Source organism: Scyliorhinus canicula, chromosome 9 (assembly GCF_902713615.1).
Source record: "Scyliorhinus canicula chromosome 9, sScyCan1.1, whole genome shotgun sequence".
NCBI lineage: Eukaryota > Metazoa > Chordata > Chondrichthyes > Carcharhiniformes > Scyliorhinidae > Scyliorhinus > Scyliorhinus canicula.
This window is the reverse complement of record NC_052154.1, coordinates 195,551,479-195,568,403: the sequence shown is the minus strand read 5'-3', so window position 1 is coordinate 195,568,403 and position 16,925 is coordinate 195,551,479. Positions and strand designations below refer to the sequence as shown.

The window sequence follows — 16,925 nt, the reverse complement described above, 5'->3', positions numbered from 1 at the left end:
TTCTTCTCATTCAAGATGACCAAATTGTACTAAAGAGATTGACCACTGGCTTCATAAAGCAATGAAGATCGCCAACCAAAGAGAAAATGCTGGAAAATCTCAGCAAGTCTGGCAGCATTTGTAGGGAGAGAAAAGATCTAACGTTGAGTCCAGATGACCTGCTGAGATTTTTCCAGCAGTTTCCTCTTTGGTTTCAGATTCCGGCATTCACAGTAATTTGCTTTTAGTTAATGAAGATCGCCAAGCTGATTGTATGTTTTGTTTGTATCCAATAACAAAATGCAATAAAATAATCTGTACATACTCCTCAGTAGGAGCAAGAATATCAGCCAATTAGAAATCAGACATGTGAAGAGATAGACCAAATCCTCAAGCCAGCCGATGGTATTGCAGAATGACAGCTTTATCTTGGAAGTCTCAACTGATGTCGAATCAGTCTTTTATGTGAGGGTGACGGAGTTGAGGAAACGTATTCCTGTCCAAAATGATTGCATCTAAAATACTAGCAGAATATTGACCTACCCAGCATTCACTTGGTGATAGGGGGTGGCGATTGTAAATGGATTGTGGAGACAAAAAATATGTTTTAGAAGTTTTAAAATGAATATACTTGACATTTCATTTTGCAGTACAAAGGTTAATAGAAGGTAAATAAATAAATTTATCAAAGCAACAGATTGGGAAACCGAGAACTATTTACATCTGAATGCAGCCTTTAGAAGCAGCTGAATGGATCGCAGCCATCTAAACCATTTGGGAAGTGCAATCTCAAATTACTGAACGCTCTCATGAATGCTGTAACAAAAGGGGCTTCTTAACCTGCGGGTGTTTGTCAAACTCTTTCTTCTTCTTCTTGTTCCTGGGAGCTGCTTGGAAATGTAAATTTAGTTTCTTGATTGATGATGCGAGAACATTTTTCCTGGTCAGAGAATCTGGTTTATTTTCCTCTAATAACAATCCATATTCAAATATGTAAATAATATTGATGATTTATAAAATTTCAAATACTTCAAGTCACTTTTGCCTCCAGCGCTGAGACACTGCTGAAAGTTCATTCAGGTTTCAACACTTGCTATTGTCGGCTTCCCATACTCTTGGGGGGGGGAGGAGGATTGTTCAAAATTTTGTTCTTTCATGGGAGTCTTGCGGGAGTCCTGTATCTCCGAGGAGCTTGGGGAATCACGGTGACAAATCCCCACTGGAGAAGCCGCAGTTAGTGCCAGCAGCACGAGTCTGGGAGCACCAGGTTCAAATCCCACCAGGGACACTGATGGAACTTTAAAAAAGCTAGTCTCAGCAGAGGTGACCATTGTCACAATCGCCATAAACCCATCAGGTTCACTAATGCCATTGAGGGACAGAAATCTGCTGTCCTTACCTGGTCTGGCCTACACGTGACTCCAGACCCACAACAAAGAACAAAGAAAAGTACAGCACAAGACCAGGCCCTTCGGCCCTCCAAGCCTGCGCCGACCATGCTGCCTGTCGAAACTAAAATCTTCAACACTTCTGGGGTCCGTATCCCTCTATTCCCATCCTATTCATGTATTTGTCAAGATTCCCCTTAAACGTCACTATCGTCCCTGCTTCCACCACCTCCTCCGGCAGCGAGTTCCAGGCACCCACTACCCTCTGTGTAAAACCTTGCCTCGTACATCTCCTCTAAACCTTGCCCCTCACACCTTAAACCTATGCCCCCTCTACCCTGGGAAAAAGTCTCTGACTATACACTCTGTCCCTGCCCCTCATAATTTTGCAGACGTCTATCACATCGCCCCTCAACCTTCTTCATTCCAGTGTGAACAAACCAAGTTTATTCAACCTCTCCTCATAGCTAATGCCCTCCATACCAGGCAACATTCTGGTAAATCTCTTCTGCACCCTTTCTAAAGCCTTCACATCCTTCTGGTCATGTGGCGAACATAATTGAACACTATACTCCAAGTGTGGCCTAACTAAGGTTCTATATAGCTGCAACATGACTTGCCAATTCTTATACTCAATGCCCCGGCCAATGAAGGCAAGCATGCCGTATGCCTTCTTGACTACCTTCTCCACCTGCGTGGACCTGTACACCTAGATCTCTCTGACTGTCAATACTCTTGAGGGTTCTACCATTCACTGTATATTCCCTACCTGTATTAGACCTTCCAAAATGCATCACCTCACATTTGTCCGAATTCAACTCCATCCACCATCTTGCTACCCAAGTTTCCAAACGATCTAAATCCTGCTGTATCCTCTGACAGTCCTCATCGCTATCCGCAATTCCACCAACCTTTGTGTCATCTGCAAACTTACTAATCAGACCAGTTACATTTTCCTCCAAATCATTTATATATACTATGAACAGCAAAGGTCCCAGCACTGGTCCCTGTGGAACACCACTAGTCACAGCCCTCCAATCAGAAAAGCTCCCTTCCATTGCTACTCTCTGCCTTCTATGACCCAGCCAGTTCTGTATCCATCTTGCCAGCTCACCCCTGATCCCGTGTGACTTCACCTTTTGTACCAGTCTGCCATGAGGGACCTTGTCAAAGGCCTTACTGAAGTCCATATAGACAACAACCACTGTCCTACCTGCATCAATCACCTTTGTGACCTCTTCGAAGAACTCTATCAAGTTAGTGAGACACAACCTCCCCTTCACAAAGCCGTGCTGCCTCTCACTAATACGTCTATTTACTTCCAAATGGGAGTAGACCCTGTCTCGAAGAATTCTCTTCAGCAATGTCCCTTCCACTGACATAAGGCTCACCGGCCTGTAGTTCCCTGGATTATCCTTGCTACCCTTCTTAAACAAAGGAACAACATTGGCTATTCTCCAGTCCTCCGGGACATCACCTGAAGACAGTGAGGATCCAAAGATTTCGTGAAGGCCTCAGCAATTTCCTCTCTAGCCTCCTTCAGTATTCTGGGTTAGATCCCATCAGGCCCTGAGGACTTATCTACCTTAATATTTTTCAAGATGCCCAACACCTTGCCTTTTTGGATCTCAATGTGACCCAGGCTATCTACACACCCTTCTCCAGACTCAACATCCACCAATTCCTTCTCTTTGGCGAATACTGATGCAAAGTATTCAATTAGTACTTCGCCCATTTACTCTGGCTCCACACATGGATTCCCTTGCCTATCCTCCAGTCGGCCAACTCTTTCCCTGGCTACCCTCTTGCTTTTTATGTACGTGTAAAAAGCCTTTGGATTTTCCTTAACCCTATTTGCCAATGACTTTTCGTGACCCCTTTTAGCCCTCCTGACTCCTTGCTCAAGTTCCTTCCTACTTTCCTTATATTCCACACAGCCTTCGTCTGTTCCCAGCCTTCTAGCCCTGACAAATGCCTCCTTTTTCTGTTTGACGAGGCCTGCAATATCTCTCGTTATCCAAGGTTCCCGAAATTTGCTGTATTTATCCTTCTTCCTCACAGGAACATGCCGGTCCTGAATTCCTTTCAACTGACATTTGAAAGCCTCCCACATGTCAGATGTTGATTTACTCTCAAACATCCGCCCGCAATCTAGGTTATTCAGTTCCCGCCTAATATTGTTATAATTAGCCTTCCCCCAATTTAGCACAATCACCCTTGGACCACTCTTATCCTTGTCCACCAGCACTTTAAAACTTACTGAATTGTGGTCACTGTTCCCGAAATGCTCCCCTACTGAAACTTCTACCACCTGGCCGGGCTCATTCCCCAATACCAGGTCCAGTACAGCCCCTTCCTCAGTTGGATTATCTACATATTGTTTTAAGAAGCCCTCCTGGACGCTCCTTACAAACTCTGCCCCATCCAAGCCCCTCGCACTAAGTGAGTCCCAGTCAATATTGAGGAAGTTGAAGTCTCCCATCACAACAACCCAGTTGCTTTTACTCCTTTTCAAACCCTGTCTACCTATCTACTCCTCTATCTCCCGCTGGCTGTTGGGAGGCCTGTAGTAAACCCCCAACATTGTGACCGCACCATTCTTATTCCTGATCTCTACCCATATAGCCTCGCTGCCCTCTGAGGTGTCCTCCCGCAGTACAGCTGTGATATTCTCCCTAACCAGTAGCGCAACTCCTCCCCCCCCTTTTACATCACCCTCTATCCCGCCTGAAACATCTAAATCCTGGAACGTTTAGCTACCAATCCAGTCCTTCCCTCAGCCAGGTCTATGTAATGGCAACAACATCATAGTTCCAAGTACTAATCCAAGCTCTAAGTTCATCTGCCTTACCTGTTATACTTCTTGCATTAAAACATCTGTACTTCAGGCCACCAGTCCCGCTGTTTTCAGCAACATCTCCCTGTCTGCTCTTCCTCAGAGCCATACTGGCCCCATTCCCTAGTTCTCCCTCAATTTTTTCACATTATGACCTATTGCTCTGGTGCCCACAACAATGTGGTTGACTCTTAAACGGTTCAAGGAAAATTAGGGTTGGGCAATAGATGCTGGCTTTGCCCACATCCCATGAAAGAACAACATTTTAAACAATCCCTGAGACTTTGTAGACAATGGGTGGAACTTTGCACTCTTGAGAACAGATCATCTGGGCCGTAGTTTGTGCTGTCACGTTGGGTTGGGGCCTGATAGAGGCACAATGCTGGTTCCACAGAGATCGTGTTGGTGGCATTTTTCAAGTGTCCCCCCTACCCCCCCACCCCCCCCCACCCCCCCTATAGACACTGCAAGCTCCCTACACAAGCAACAGGGATCCCCCTCTCCCCCAGCCTCAGGACTGCCCCCCCCACCCACATCCACCCCCTCACCCAAAAGGTGAACAGCTGGTTTAGCACATTGGGCTAAATCGCTGTTTTATAATAGAACAATGCCAGCAGCGCGGGTTCAATTCCCGTATGAGCCTCCCTGAACAGGTGCCGGAATGTGGCGACTAGGGGCTTTTTCAGCTTACTTGCGACAATAAGCGATTATTATTATTATTATTATTATTATTAAGCGGCACACCAGTACCTGGGGAGGTTTCTCCCTCGCCCCCTCACTCCCCAGGGACTTTACTTAACTTTGCACGGGGTGGGGGTCCAAAATGGGATTTGTGCCAGCCGCCAAACAGTTTCCAAATCTCCCGGCCCCCTCCTTCTGCCGTGATCAGGATCCCTCGCCCAGAAAGGCTGAGGATCCGATCAAACTTCTTTTGCATGAATTTGTATCTCGTTAGCGAGATTAAAGTGGAAATGCAGCAGTAGGCGGGAGTCACCCACTACCCGCAGCGGGACGTCCCGCGGGCGGCATTTAGTACAGCTCTACAAAAACAGGGACCGGGTGCCATGGACACTAAGGTGGTGAGTCGCCACCTTCCCTTACCCCCAGGCAGCTCAAGGACACTAGCTGCTGGCCAGGGTGGGGGGTCTTTAAAGGAAGTTGGCATGCTGGAGGTGGGTGGAGGGTGGGGGGGGGGGGCGGTGAGATTTGGGTATGTGAAGCATTAAAGTCATCTTTTTGTCTTGTGAATGCCCATAACAGGGCAAACCACTGCTGCAGCCCTCCTGTTCTACTGAACTCTCACAGGACAGAGCCACGCTCAGCTGGTCTCGTGAAGGCCATTTCAGACTCCTTGGATGCTTCAAGTGGCTCTGTGCTGTCAATGTTGCAGTGTGATTTCTTTTGTCCCTCATTCCTCAGTTGTTTACATTCCCCATTGTGAAGCCTCTAGTTTGACAGCTAAAGGCCAACTCAAAGGAGGGATTAGCTTTGTTGTTTGCGATAACAATTCATCGTCCATGAACTGTGAAGTACCTCCTCAAAAGATCAGGTGCTCTGTCTGAGGGTGTTGTTTCTGGTCTGGATGTCCTGCAACCTTTGATGCCCAAACATTGCGTCTGTACTCGAGGAGCTTCAGCATCGTAGGGGCAGCTGGCACCCCTATTACGGGCAGGAGCTCACCACTTAGGATCCTCTTGTGGCCAAAGAGTAATTATCTGGATGAGTGGAAGAGAGCTTAGCACAACCTCCCAGATGCTGCGGGAAGTCATCTGGGGTCTAGGGGCTCCTGATCTACTGGGAGGGTGTGGGTGTGCAGAGTGAATGTTGCCAGCTCAATTGGTCTCTGGATGGCACTCGGAAGGCGAGACAGTCATGTTGAGGGCAAGGGATAGTTGCAACACTGGCTGCCTGTCAGCTTAACGAGCAAGCTTTGACAGCCAGCTGCATTGAGTGTTTTGACATGACAGCAATAAGATCTCGGGGTGTCCAAATCTGGGTATCGACCATGGATGGCTATTTGTCCCCTTGTTGATCGTTTGATCTGGTGTCCCCTCATAGTTCACTGAGTCAGGCCACCACAACCATTTGGTCATCATTCTCAGCTGCATCTCTCTTGGCTGGGTCAGGGGAAACCTCCCTCAATGGCAATGGCTGAGGATCACGGGCCAGGCAACGGTACCGGGCAAAGTGATAAGTGGTCAGTTGCAAAGATCATGAGGACAAGGGGTTGGGAGAAGGGTTTTTGAGCATCCTAAGGTGAATGACCTGACTCTCTCCTTCGCCACATCCTACCAGGTAAAAGATTCATTTTGGGATCGATCCATCGGAGATGGCGGTTGTCCTGATGGTCACGGATGAGGCCAGCAGACGCAGCCGGCTGCATCAAGGCCAATGCAGACCGGAGCCTGCCACAAAGGAGGGACGCCATTCAGGCTCAAGACCTGGCTGCCCATTAGGATGTGGGAGGGGGACCAAAGGGTACCCACAAAGGATGCTGGGCAGCTGGAACGTGTTCCAGAAGCCTCTCGACCATCTGGCACTGCCAATCCTCGAGGCACTCCATTGTATGTACCATGGTGTGAGAGCTCTCAGCAATGGTCCTCGGTGACTGGACCAAGCTCATGAGGGCCTCGGCCATGTTCACCCGTGTCTGCACCAGATCCCTCAGCAGACCCTTCTCTTTGGTGAATACTGATACAAAGAACTCATTCAGTCCCTCGCCCATTTCTTCTGGTTTCACGCATAGATTCCCTCCCCTGTCCTTGAGTGGGCCAATCCTTTCCCTGGCTACCCTCTTTCTCTTCATATACGTGTAAAAAGGTCTTTGGATGGTCCTTAATTCTGTTCGCCAATGACTGTTCGTGATCCCCTTTAGCCCTCCTGACTTCTAACTTCAGTTCCTTCCTACTTTCCTTATATTCCTCATGGACTTCATCTGTTCCCAACCTTCTAGCCCTTACAAATGCTTCCTTTTTCTTTTGGGCTAGGCTCTCAATATCCCTCGTTCCCAAAACTTGCCGTACTTATCCTTCTTCCGCACAGGAACATGCCAGTCCTGAATTCCTATCATCTGACGTTTGAAATCCTCCCACGTCAGATGTTGATTGACCCTCAAACATCCGCCCCCAATCTAGATTCTTCAGTTCCTGTTGAATATTGTTAGAATTAGCCTTCCCCCAATTTAGCACTTTCACCCGAGGATTACTCTCTTCTTTATCCAACAATACGTTAAAACTTGCTGAATGATGGTCACGGTTCCTGAAATGCTCCCTTACTGAAACATTGACCACCTGGCCAGGCTCATTCCCCATTACCAGATCCAGTACAATCCCTTCCCTAGTTGGACTATCTACATATTGCTTCAAGAAGCCTTCCTGGATGCTCCTTACAAGTTCTGCCCCATCCACGCCCCTAGCAATGAGCGAGTCCCAGTCAATATAGGGGAAGTCAAAATCACCCACCACAACAAGTTACGGCAGCAGGATTTGAACCTGCACAGAGGCACGTTCTACCACTGAGCCATAGTTGATGCCAGTCAGATTTTTAAAAAGAGCAAGGATAGAGAGAATTTGTATGTGGAATTTGAACTAAGTTCAAAGAAAAAAAAATAGGAAAGCCATTATCTTGGGGGCAGCGCGGTGGCACAGTGGTTAGCACTGCTACCTATGGCACTGAGGACTCTGGTTTGATCCCGGCCCTAGTTACTGCCCATGTGGAGTTTGCACATTCTCCCCCATGCTTGCATGGGTTTCTCCTCCACAACTCAACGATGTGTAGGTTAGGTGGATTGGCCGTGTACAAATTGGCCCTTAATTGGAAAGAAATAATTGGGTACTCTAAAATGTATTAAAAAATAAGGAAACCATTATCTCAGCCAGGTAATTTTGTGACACACAACCTGCGCATAGCCACGAATTTGCCCAAATGTGCAAAATGTTATACGAGTTTGTTTGACAGAACGGACTTGGGGAACAGCGAACTATTAATCATCTTCAGCTGCCAAACTAAAATGACAAAGCTTCGTAAAAAAATACATTATGTCATGTAGCCAACGTTCAGATCAACCCATTTGTTAGGTTTTTAGCCTATTATGTTAGCATGCCCTTTTAAGGGAGCGAGTCGCTGGTGGGTCATGTGTCCAATCAGCCAATAGGGCCGGAGCGCACAAACCCTGGGTGCTGAGCCCAAGTTCCCAGTCCGTGGGGAGTTTGGAGTCTTGGGACACGGAAGCTTTTATCTTACTTTCTGTTGTTCCTTACTTTAATAAAATCGTTCATTTGTTAGTCCATCTGGTGGTCGCCCGCTGTCAGGATATTACACCCAGAACACCAGTCATGTTGAGAAACTCGGGAAGCTGTCTCCTTGAGAGTTGGCATGCTCCGAATGATGGAGTTTGGGAGAATACATCAGGGAAAACGCTTTCTCCCCACTGGAGAGTCAGCAACCAAAGGACAGATTTCAGATAATAAAAGAAGCAGAGTACAGATGAAGAGAATTTTCATATATTATTGCGGTTATGATCTTGAATACACTGTCTGAAAGAACAGTGACAGTGGATTCAGTAGCAAATTTCAAGAAGGAATTGGTACATACTTTAAAAAGGAAACATATATAGGGTTGTGGGGGAAAAAAAAAAAGAGTAGGGGAGTGGGACTAAGTGGATAGTTTTTTCAAAAGCTTCGAGAGGTTGATCATGAAGCGCATCCCTCCATACTCCCAGAACGCCTTGATCCACTGCAATTCGCATACCGTTGCAACCGGACCACATCAGACGCCATTTCCCTGGCCCTACACTCATCCCTAGAGCATCTCGAAAACAAGGACTCCTACATCAGACTCCTATTTATTGACTACAGCTCCGCCTTCAACACCATAATCCCAGCCAAGCTCATATCAAAGCTCCAACACCTAGGACTTGGCTCTCCACTCTGCAACTGGATCCTCGCTTTTCTGACCAACAGACCACAATCAGTAAGAATGAACAACAACACCTCCTCCACAATAGTCCTCAATACCGGGGCCCCGCAAGGCTGCGTACTTAGCCCCCTACTCTACTCCCTGTACACACACGACTGCGTGGCAAAACTTGGTTCCAACTCCATCTACAAGTTTGCTGACGATACGACCATAATGGGACGGATCTCGAAAAACAACGAGTCAGAATACAGGAGGGAGATAGAGAACCTAGTGGAGTGGTGTAACGACAACAACCTCTCCCTCAATGCCAGCAAAACAGAAGAACTGGTTATTGACTTCAGGAAGCAAAGTACTGTACACACCCCTGTAAGGCTAAGGAAACTAAGGAAATTCGGCATGTCCACATTAACCCTTACCAACTTTTACAGATGCACCATAGAAAGCATCCTATCTGGCTGCATCACAGCCTGGTATGGCAACTGCTCGGCCCAGGACCGCAAGAAACTTTAGAGAGTCGTGAATACCGCCCAGTCCATCACACGAACCTGCCTCCCAACCATGGACTCCATCTACACCTCCCGCTGCCTGGGGAAAGCGGGCAGCATAATCAAAGATCCCTCCCACCCGGCTTACTCACTCTTCCATCGGGCAGGAGATACAGAAGTCTGAGAACACGCACACACAGATTCAAAAACAGCTTGCTCCCCACTGTCACCAGACTCCTAAATGACCCTCTTGTGGGCTGACCTCATTAACACTACACCCTGTCTGCTTCACCCGATGCTGGTGCTTATGTAGTTACATTGTATATCTTGTGTTGCCCTATTATGTATTTTCTTTTATTCCCTTTTCTTCCCATGTACTTAATGATCTGTTGAGCTGCTTGCAGAAAAATACTTTTCACTGTACCTCGGTACATGTGACAATAAACAAATACAATCCAATCCAAACAATGCAGGGGCTGGTTTAGCACAGGGCTAAATAGCTGGCTTTTAAAGCAGACCAAGCAGGCCAGCAGCACGGTTCAATTCACGTACCGGCCTCCCTGAACAGGCGCTGGAATGAGGCGACTAGGGGCTTTTCACAGCAACTACATTGAAGCCTACTTGTGACAATAAGTGATTGACACAAGCCTAATTGATGGAGTTGTCTCCTTCTATGCTGCAAGATTCTTGGATCTGGGCTGCAGCACGAGGCGAGTAGGTTTTAGCTTTTTCTGATGGATTCCAGGAATTATGCAGTCAAGCACAAGGAATCTATTTGGCTAGCTGGTATCTTGCGGTTTTGCTCTGTCTGGATGGTGACCCACACATTGGTATGTGGATGATGAAGTGGTGAGGAATAATTTAAGTTATTTAGGTTAAGTATTTTTCTTATTCAAAATATCCTGTTTTAATTGCAAGTGCTGATGATATCACAGGAACTGGCTGGGCCAGGTCAGTGCATTTAGCAAACTAAGAGAGTTGAAACAACATGCACAAGGAGACAAGATTGCTCAGATGAGATGGGTGGATGTTAAATCCACTCCTGTTTACAGTGATGCTCTGTGACTCTTTTTAACCAGTTTCACAACAAAACGTCCACTCCAAACAAAATTACTTATCCATTCAATAAAACCAAAAAGAAAAAGACCAAACTAAGCTTTTCGTTGTTTAGCAGAAGGAGAAACCTTCCTATCCAGTTTGGTCACAGGTTTAGCAAGGTGGGACATCGGTCACTGGCACTACCCCATATGATCACAAATCCTAGATACTTACATAGTCAGGACAGGAGTTCTGTGAATTCAGCAATGCAGTAAGCACACCTAACTCATGGAAGGTGGCACCTTCCTACTTCCAGACCAAGAACCAGATGGGATCAAAGGAAAAGAGGCATTTTCCCCCATTTTTCAGACAAGAGACAATGGGCTACATATAAATTGCAGTCAATCCTTCAGTCGGCAATTCCTTGGTATGCACTTGCAGCCGAAAAAGGCCCAGTTCGGGACCAAAGTCTGTTCTCACCATATTGTATGTCCCACTGGACAGAATAACCAGGGTAGTCAGGAATGCTCCCAGACAGGGCAGCACGGTGGCGCAGTGGGTTAGCCCTGCAGCCTCACAGTGCCAAGGTCCCAGGTTCGATCCCGACTCTGGGTCACTGTCCGTGTGGAGTTTGCACATTCTCCCCGTGTTTGCATGGGTTTCGCCCCCACAACCCAAAGATGTGCAGGCTAGGTGGATTGGCCACGCTAAATTGCCCCTTAATTGGAAATACTTTTCACTGTACCTCGGTACACGTGACAATAAACAAATCCAAATCCAAAAAATTAATTGGGTACTCTAAATTTTAAAAAAAAGGAATGCTCCCAGACAGTCCCTTGATACATCCATGGATCTAAGGCAGCACCTGGATTGTTGCTGCCATAGCGACCTTATTCAAGAGAATTTCTTCCCTCCCAAGAAACGCATTGATACAAATTGACGAGATACGACAATGGACTGTGCAATATTTGAAACCCCACGGATGCCGTTTCAATAATTCATGTGTGGTAAATGAATTATGGTGAACTCTACAAATGAATTATACAGCATATAGCGAGGTTCTTAATTGCATGTTCTATTTTGACCATTTTAGCCAAGTATTAAAATGATAAGAAATTATTGATACCAGCTTGTTGAACTGTTGGTCATGTGGTAACAAATCTCCTCCTTGCATTTCATTCCACACAGAATCTGTTCTCTAGTCTCATGCTAACTTTATAAAATACAAAAGACATTTAATTGAGACCACAACACATGGTATAAAACATGCTAAAAACTGTAATGAACATACTACCATCAGCATATTGGAGGAGGAACACAACTTGGGCGATTGTGCACAATGGACAAGGTCACACCTCCCATTGCATACACTCGGGCCGAGCAAACAGTCAGGCCCATCAATGGAACAGAATACACGAGGCAAGGAGTATAACAGGGCGCCAGTGAAAAAATGCCAATTAGGAGCTTTTGCCCAACTTCCACCCCTTTAGCTCTTCGAAAGATGAAAATGAGAGAGTTGAAGATTGGCAAGCAGGTTGTATTTTGCTGTTGCAGCATGTCCGAGCAACAACTTGCCATTCCAAGGTGCATTAGAAGGTGTTTGTGTGACCAACACAGTACTCCCGTGGGGACGTCCTGATTACCGCCTTTTGTTGGTGAGAGACAGTAAGCAAATACCACAAAGTCTCAAGGCCAGTCACCTGGTGGTATGTCTCATGCACCTTCAGGTGTTTTGTTTCTGACACTGTCTAAGGCCAGAGAACAGGTTGGCTACCTAACCCCATTGTACACGAGGCCTTTCATGGCACACTCCAAAACAGCAGAGGAGAAAAAAAAGTTATCAAAGAAAAAGAACCTCCTTTCAGGCAATTGATCCGCAATCTTACATCTTTCGCTAGTCTATCCAGTATATAATTAAATGCTTACGGAACGCCGATTTCAAATATGTTGTTCTGAATCAGTTGTTTGCCCAACATGATGATACTCAGTTGAATGCAGAGTTCCATCAAGCAGCCTCCAGGTGCGCACTGGACAAGAAACAGGAGAAGAGTCGGTTATTTCTTCGATTTAAAGACCAGTTTTAAACTTTATTTATATTTGAAAAGAAATTCACTTGCCTCTTCCATTCTCATATGACGAAAGATGTAGGTGTATTTCCCAGGTCGACCTGCGAACCTAGAAGCAAATAATATTTGGGATGATTCAGTTTTTACAATGTAAAGATAAAGGGAGCGATCCAATGGTCTCAGTGCGCCGGAAAAGCTGCTCGCCGCGGCGCAGCGCGGGCGATAAAAGCCGGAGTCCTCGCTTTCGGTATCTACCCAGCTCGCAACACCCCGCAAAACCCAATATGATCTTGCAAGACACTGCAATTTAAATCCTGCCATGGGCAGGATCACTTTTTAAGCAAATCTGCATATTCGAGTGAGAAGTGTCACTCTGATGTGCAGTTTCCCGAGGTACTGGGATTCATCCCCTTTGCCTCGGAAACTTCGGGCGAGTGCCGTTTGGTACTGGTCACCACAAACGGTGACCAGGCAGAACGGTACTGGTGGGGGTTTCCCCGTGGATCAGAGACCCCCCCCCCCCCAGGTGGATGCCCTTTGCGCAAGGAGGTACCCTGGTACTGCTGGTGCCACCCAAGCACCGTCATCCTGGCAGGACCACCTGGGTACCAGCCTGCCACTGCCAAGGTGCCAAACTGTCATTTTGTGCGCTTGCGATCAGGCCAGGGGGCTGCCCTCCCGTAGTGCATTGGGGCGAGAGGGGGGATAGTGGCATCAGGGGCCTCGGAGGTCTCTCATTACCCGAGTTCCGACAAGCGGAGCTCCGTGGTGGAGAAACCAGCCTGCGACCTTGGCCATCACCGAGGCCGGAATTGAGCCGGGTCCCTGGCGCTGTGCGAGTAGCAGTGCTAAACACAGTGCCATCGTGCCTCCCCTACCTTTCCACCAGATCGCACCCAAAATGTCACATAAACACTAGATCAAAAATGAGTATTAGTTTAAATACTCATTATAAATTGCTTTTCATCTCCACCAGCAACACCATCCACCCAAGCACCAATGCGGTTTCTTCAAACTCATGGCATGTGGGCGTCACTAACAAGGCCAGAATTATTTTCCTTGCGAACCTTCTTGAACCAAGCAGTGTGTGTGAAGATACAGCACAGTGCACTTGGGGTGCCCAGGGCTTTAACCTACTAAAAGGAATACACATATTTCTAAGTCAGGCTGGTGCTCAACTGGGAGGGGAACTTGCAGGTGATGTCGCCCACCTCCCACCCTTGTCCATCCATATGGGCAAAGCAGAGAGTTGGGAAGATGCTGTCAAACCATGCTTGACTATAATTGGGATTTCACGGTGTCACTTAATTCTTGCTCGGTTTCATCAGGCAGTGGTTTATACAAACGTTATACCCACTTCACTCACCTGCCTTTGAAAAATGCAACATAAAAGATGGAGCTGTAGGCATTCACAAACTTCAGCAGGAAAGCCTTAAAAATTAATTTTTCTTCAAAGCTTTTATCGGTTTTGGGAGTCTCTGTAGTGGGGATAAAACAGGAATGGAAACATAACAGTATGTGAGTAATAAATGACAGCAACATCTCGCACACAAACTATTCCAATGATATCCTGGCCAGTCTCCATAAATTAGTTTATCCAGAACTGTCCTGCCCATATCTGAACTCGGGGAAAGGTGCCTCTTTGGGTGGGTGATTCCGGGCAGGGAGATCCACACCGCTATTTAACAACACTTGGTCATTTTTTGGGGCTTTACAGTTTCTCTCCTGTTTAGCCCACACTGAAATGTTTCAGCAACAGGGAACTGAACTCACTTGTGCCACCGGTTCCTCAGAGACCGGGCACCATTTTGAGAGGGTGAACTGATCCAAGTTTGAGGGTTCCCCACGCACCGCCCCCACGGGCAATGTCACCCCCCACATACATGGGCATTACCCCACCCCCCCCTAAGTGAAGAGACACCCCACTATGGGATCGCAGAGGGCCACCCCCATTTTCAGGCCTTCCCTCCCAGCCTTTCGGAGGCCCCTTCATACTTGCACTTCAACCCCCTCAACCCTCATGCCCACTGTCCTCCCCCCTTTCATGAGCCTGGCCTTGGCAGCCACCCTGGTACTGCTACCCAGGCATCCTGGCACTGCCCCTGCCTGCATTTCAATACCATATGGGCATCTTGGCAGCACCAGAGTGGCAGTGACAAGGTGATGCCAGGGTGCCACCGCGCCCTGTCCCAGACCATCCAGGGGTCTCCAACGGCCTGACAAACCCCCCTCTCCAGGTGCCGCTCCGCCTCGTCCACATTTGTGGCCAGTACTAAATGCTGCCCGACTGGGGTCTCCTTAATGAGGCCGATAGAGCCGGGAGCTGGTTAGATCTGGTAAGAGGCCTCTCATGGCATTTACTGGCGTGTCACATCCTGTCCCGCAGGATGCAGCCGGCAAATCGCACCCGTCTCATTCACCAATCATCCGTGTTCACTAACCCTCACTGGTTCTTAGTCTAGGATGCTTTACAAATAAAGTTCTTATCCTTGGGGTTAAAATGCCTCCATGGCCTTTCCCCAAACTTCTTCCCACAAACGTACTGAGATTTCTATGCTCTCAAATTCTGGCTTCATTCACATCCGCTATTCCCATTAGTCCACCATTGGTGACTATCCGTCAGCTGCCAAGGCCGATTCCAACCATCCCCTGACCCGATGTCTGGTCACCAGTCCTGTTAGTGCGCCTGGCCTGGTCTTCAATTGCTTGATGACACCGCTTAGAAATGTGGGATCATAGAATCTACAGTGCAGAAGGAGGCCATTTGGCACATTGAGTCGGCACCAGCTCTTGGAAGAGCACCCTACTTAAGCCCACGCCTCCACCCTATCCCCGTGACCCAGTAACTTTTTTTTTTAAGGACGCCAAGGGCAATTTAGCATGGCCAATCCACCTAACCTGCACATCTTTGGACTGGGGGAGGAAACCGGAGCACCCGGAGGAAACCCACGCAGACACGGGGAGAACGTGCAGACTCCACACAGACAGTGGCCCAGCGGGGAATCGAACCTGGGACCCTGGAGCGATGAAACAGTGCTAACCACTGTGCTACCGTGCCACCCACATTTGAGTTTCTTTCAATGTGCTCTATAAACATAATTTGTTGAAGTCTAAAGAGAACAGGTTAGTTTGGATCCAATGGCCTTTTAACTGATCATATTAAAATGGCTGGTTACTATTCGAGACTTGTTTATTTATACAGATGTTTTGAGAGCATCTATCATACTTCAAAGTGTCATGGTGTATTAAAAGAAAGAAATGTAAACGTCTCTATCAAGACTTGCAACCTAAAACCTACAAGTGCCTGGCAATGTAAAAGCTGTTCAAACAGCAACTGACCTCAATTGACCTCAGAATCCAATCAAGCCAATTAACCATCAGCTGAAGCCTTCAAGGGAAAACGCTGGGTAAGGGAACATCAGGACTGCTCTCTCAATTCCAGATTACCCCGTGAACAGGTACTAGGGGAAGGCAGCAGTGCAGTGGCAATGCCACTGGACCAATCACCTGGAGGGCCCAGGCTAATGCCCTGGGAACATGTGTTCAAATCTCACCATTGCATCTGCTGGAATTTTAATTCAATTAAATCTGGAATCATAACACTAGGCTCAGCAATAATGACCATGACGGCTCTCATCGAGCTTGTGAAAACCCATCTGTTTCCCTTTAGGCACGGAACTCTGCCACCATCGCCTGACCAGACCTACAAGTGACTCCAGACCCACAGCAATGCATTCGACTCTTTCCTGCCCTCAGAAATGGGCCATCAAGACATTCAGTTCAAGGGCAACAAGTGCTGGCATTGCCAGCAATGCCCACATACTCATGAAAAGATAAAAGGAACAACGAAAATCCAACTTGAAGAACAGTTAACAGTTGGAAATAAGAAGGGAAGAACAATAATTGTGGGACCATTAATCTCGGGCATATTCACGTTACCAAGGCCCAACTGGGGTCGGGGAGGGAAATAGAAAAACATACAAGAGGTGTCAAGCCAATGACAATCGGTCAGGTTTTGGGTTTGACTTTGTATATATTTTTTTTAAATACCTAAATCGTAATAAGCCAAAGGCAGAACAATTTTTAAATATCAAGTGACTGCACGTTTAATTAGAGACTGTAACAAAATGACAATGCTTTTATGTGGTGTAAACATTAACATGATGAATGCATTAAAATAACTTGTTCAATAACAAATCATCTGTCTGTATCAAAT

The 16,925-nt window shown here is 47.0% G+C and overlaps 1 protein-coding gene across 8 annotated transcripts in view; it reads right to left on the bottom strand.

Moving 5' to 3' along the window:
* Positions 1 to 16,925, bottom strand: part of ano1a (anoctamin 1, calcium activated chloride channel a) — a 290,522-nt gene that overhangs the window by 52,804 nt on the left and 220,793 nt on the right. For all 8 annotated transcript variants that reach the window (XM_038808410.1, XM_038808412.1, XM_038808413.1 and 5 more), the window contains 3 exons: positions 14,076 to 14,187; positions 12,761 to 12,818; positions 12,570 to 12,670 (listed from right to left, as the gene is read on the bottom strand). In XM_038808410.1, coding sequence (XP_038664338.1) covers positions 12,570 to 12,670; positions 12,761 to 12,818; positions 14,076 to 14,187 — 271 coding nt within the window. The remainder of the gene's footprint in view (positions 1 to 12,569; positions 12,671 to 12,760; positions 12,819 to 14,075; positions 14,188 to 16,925) is intronic.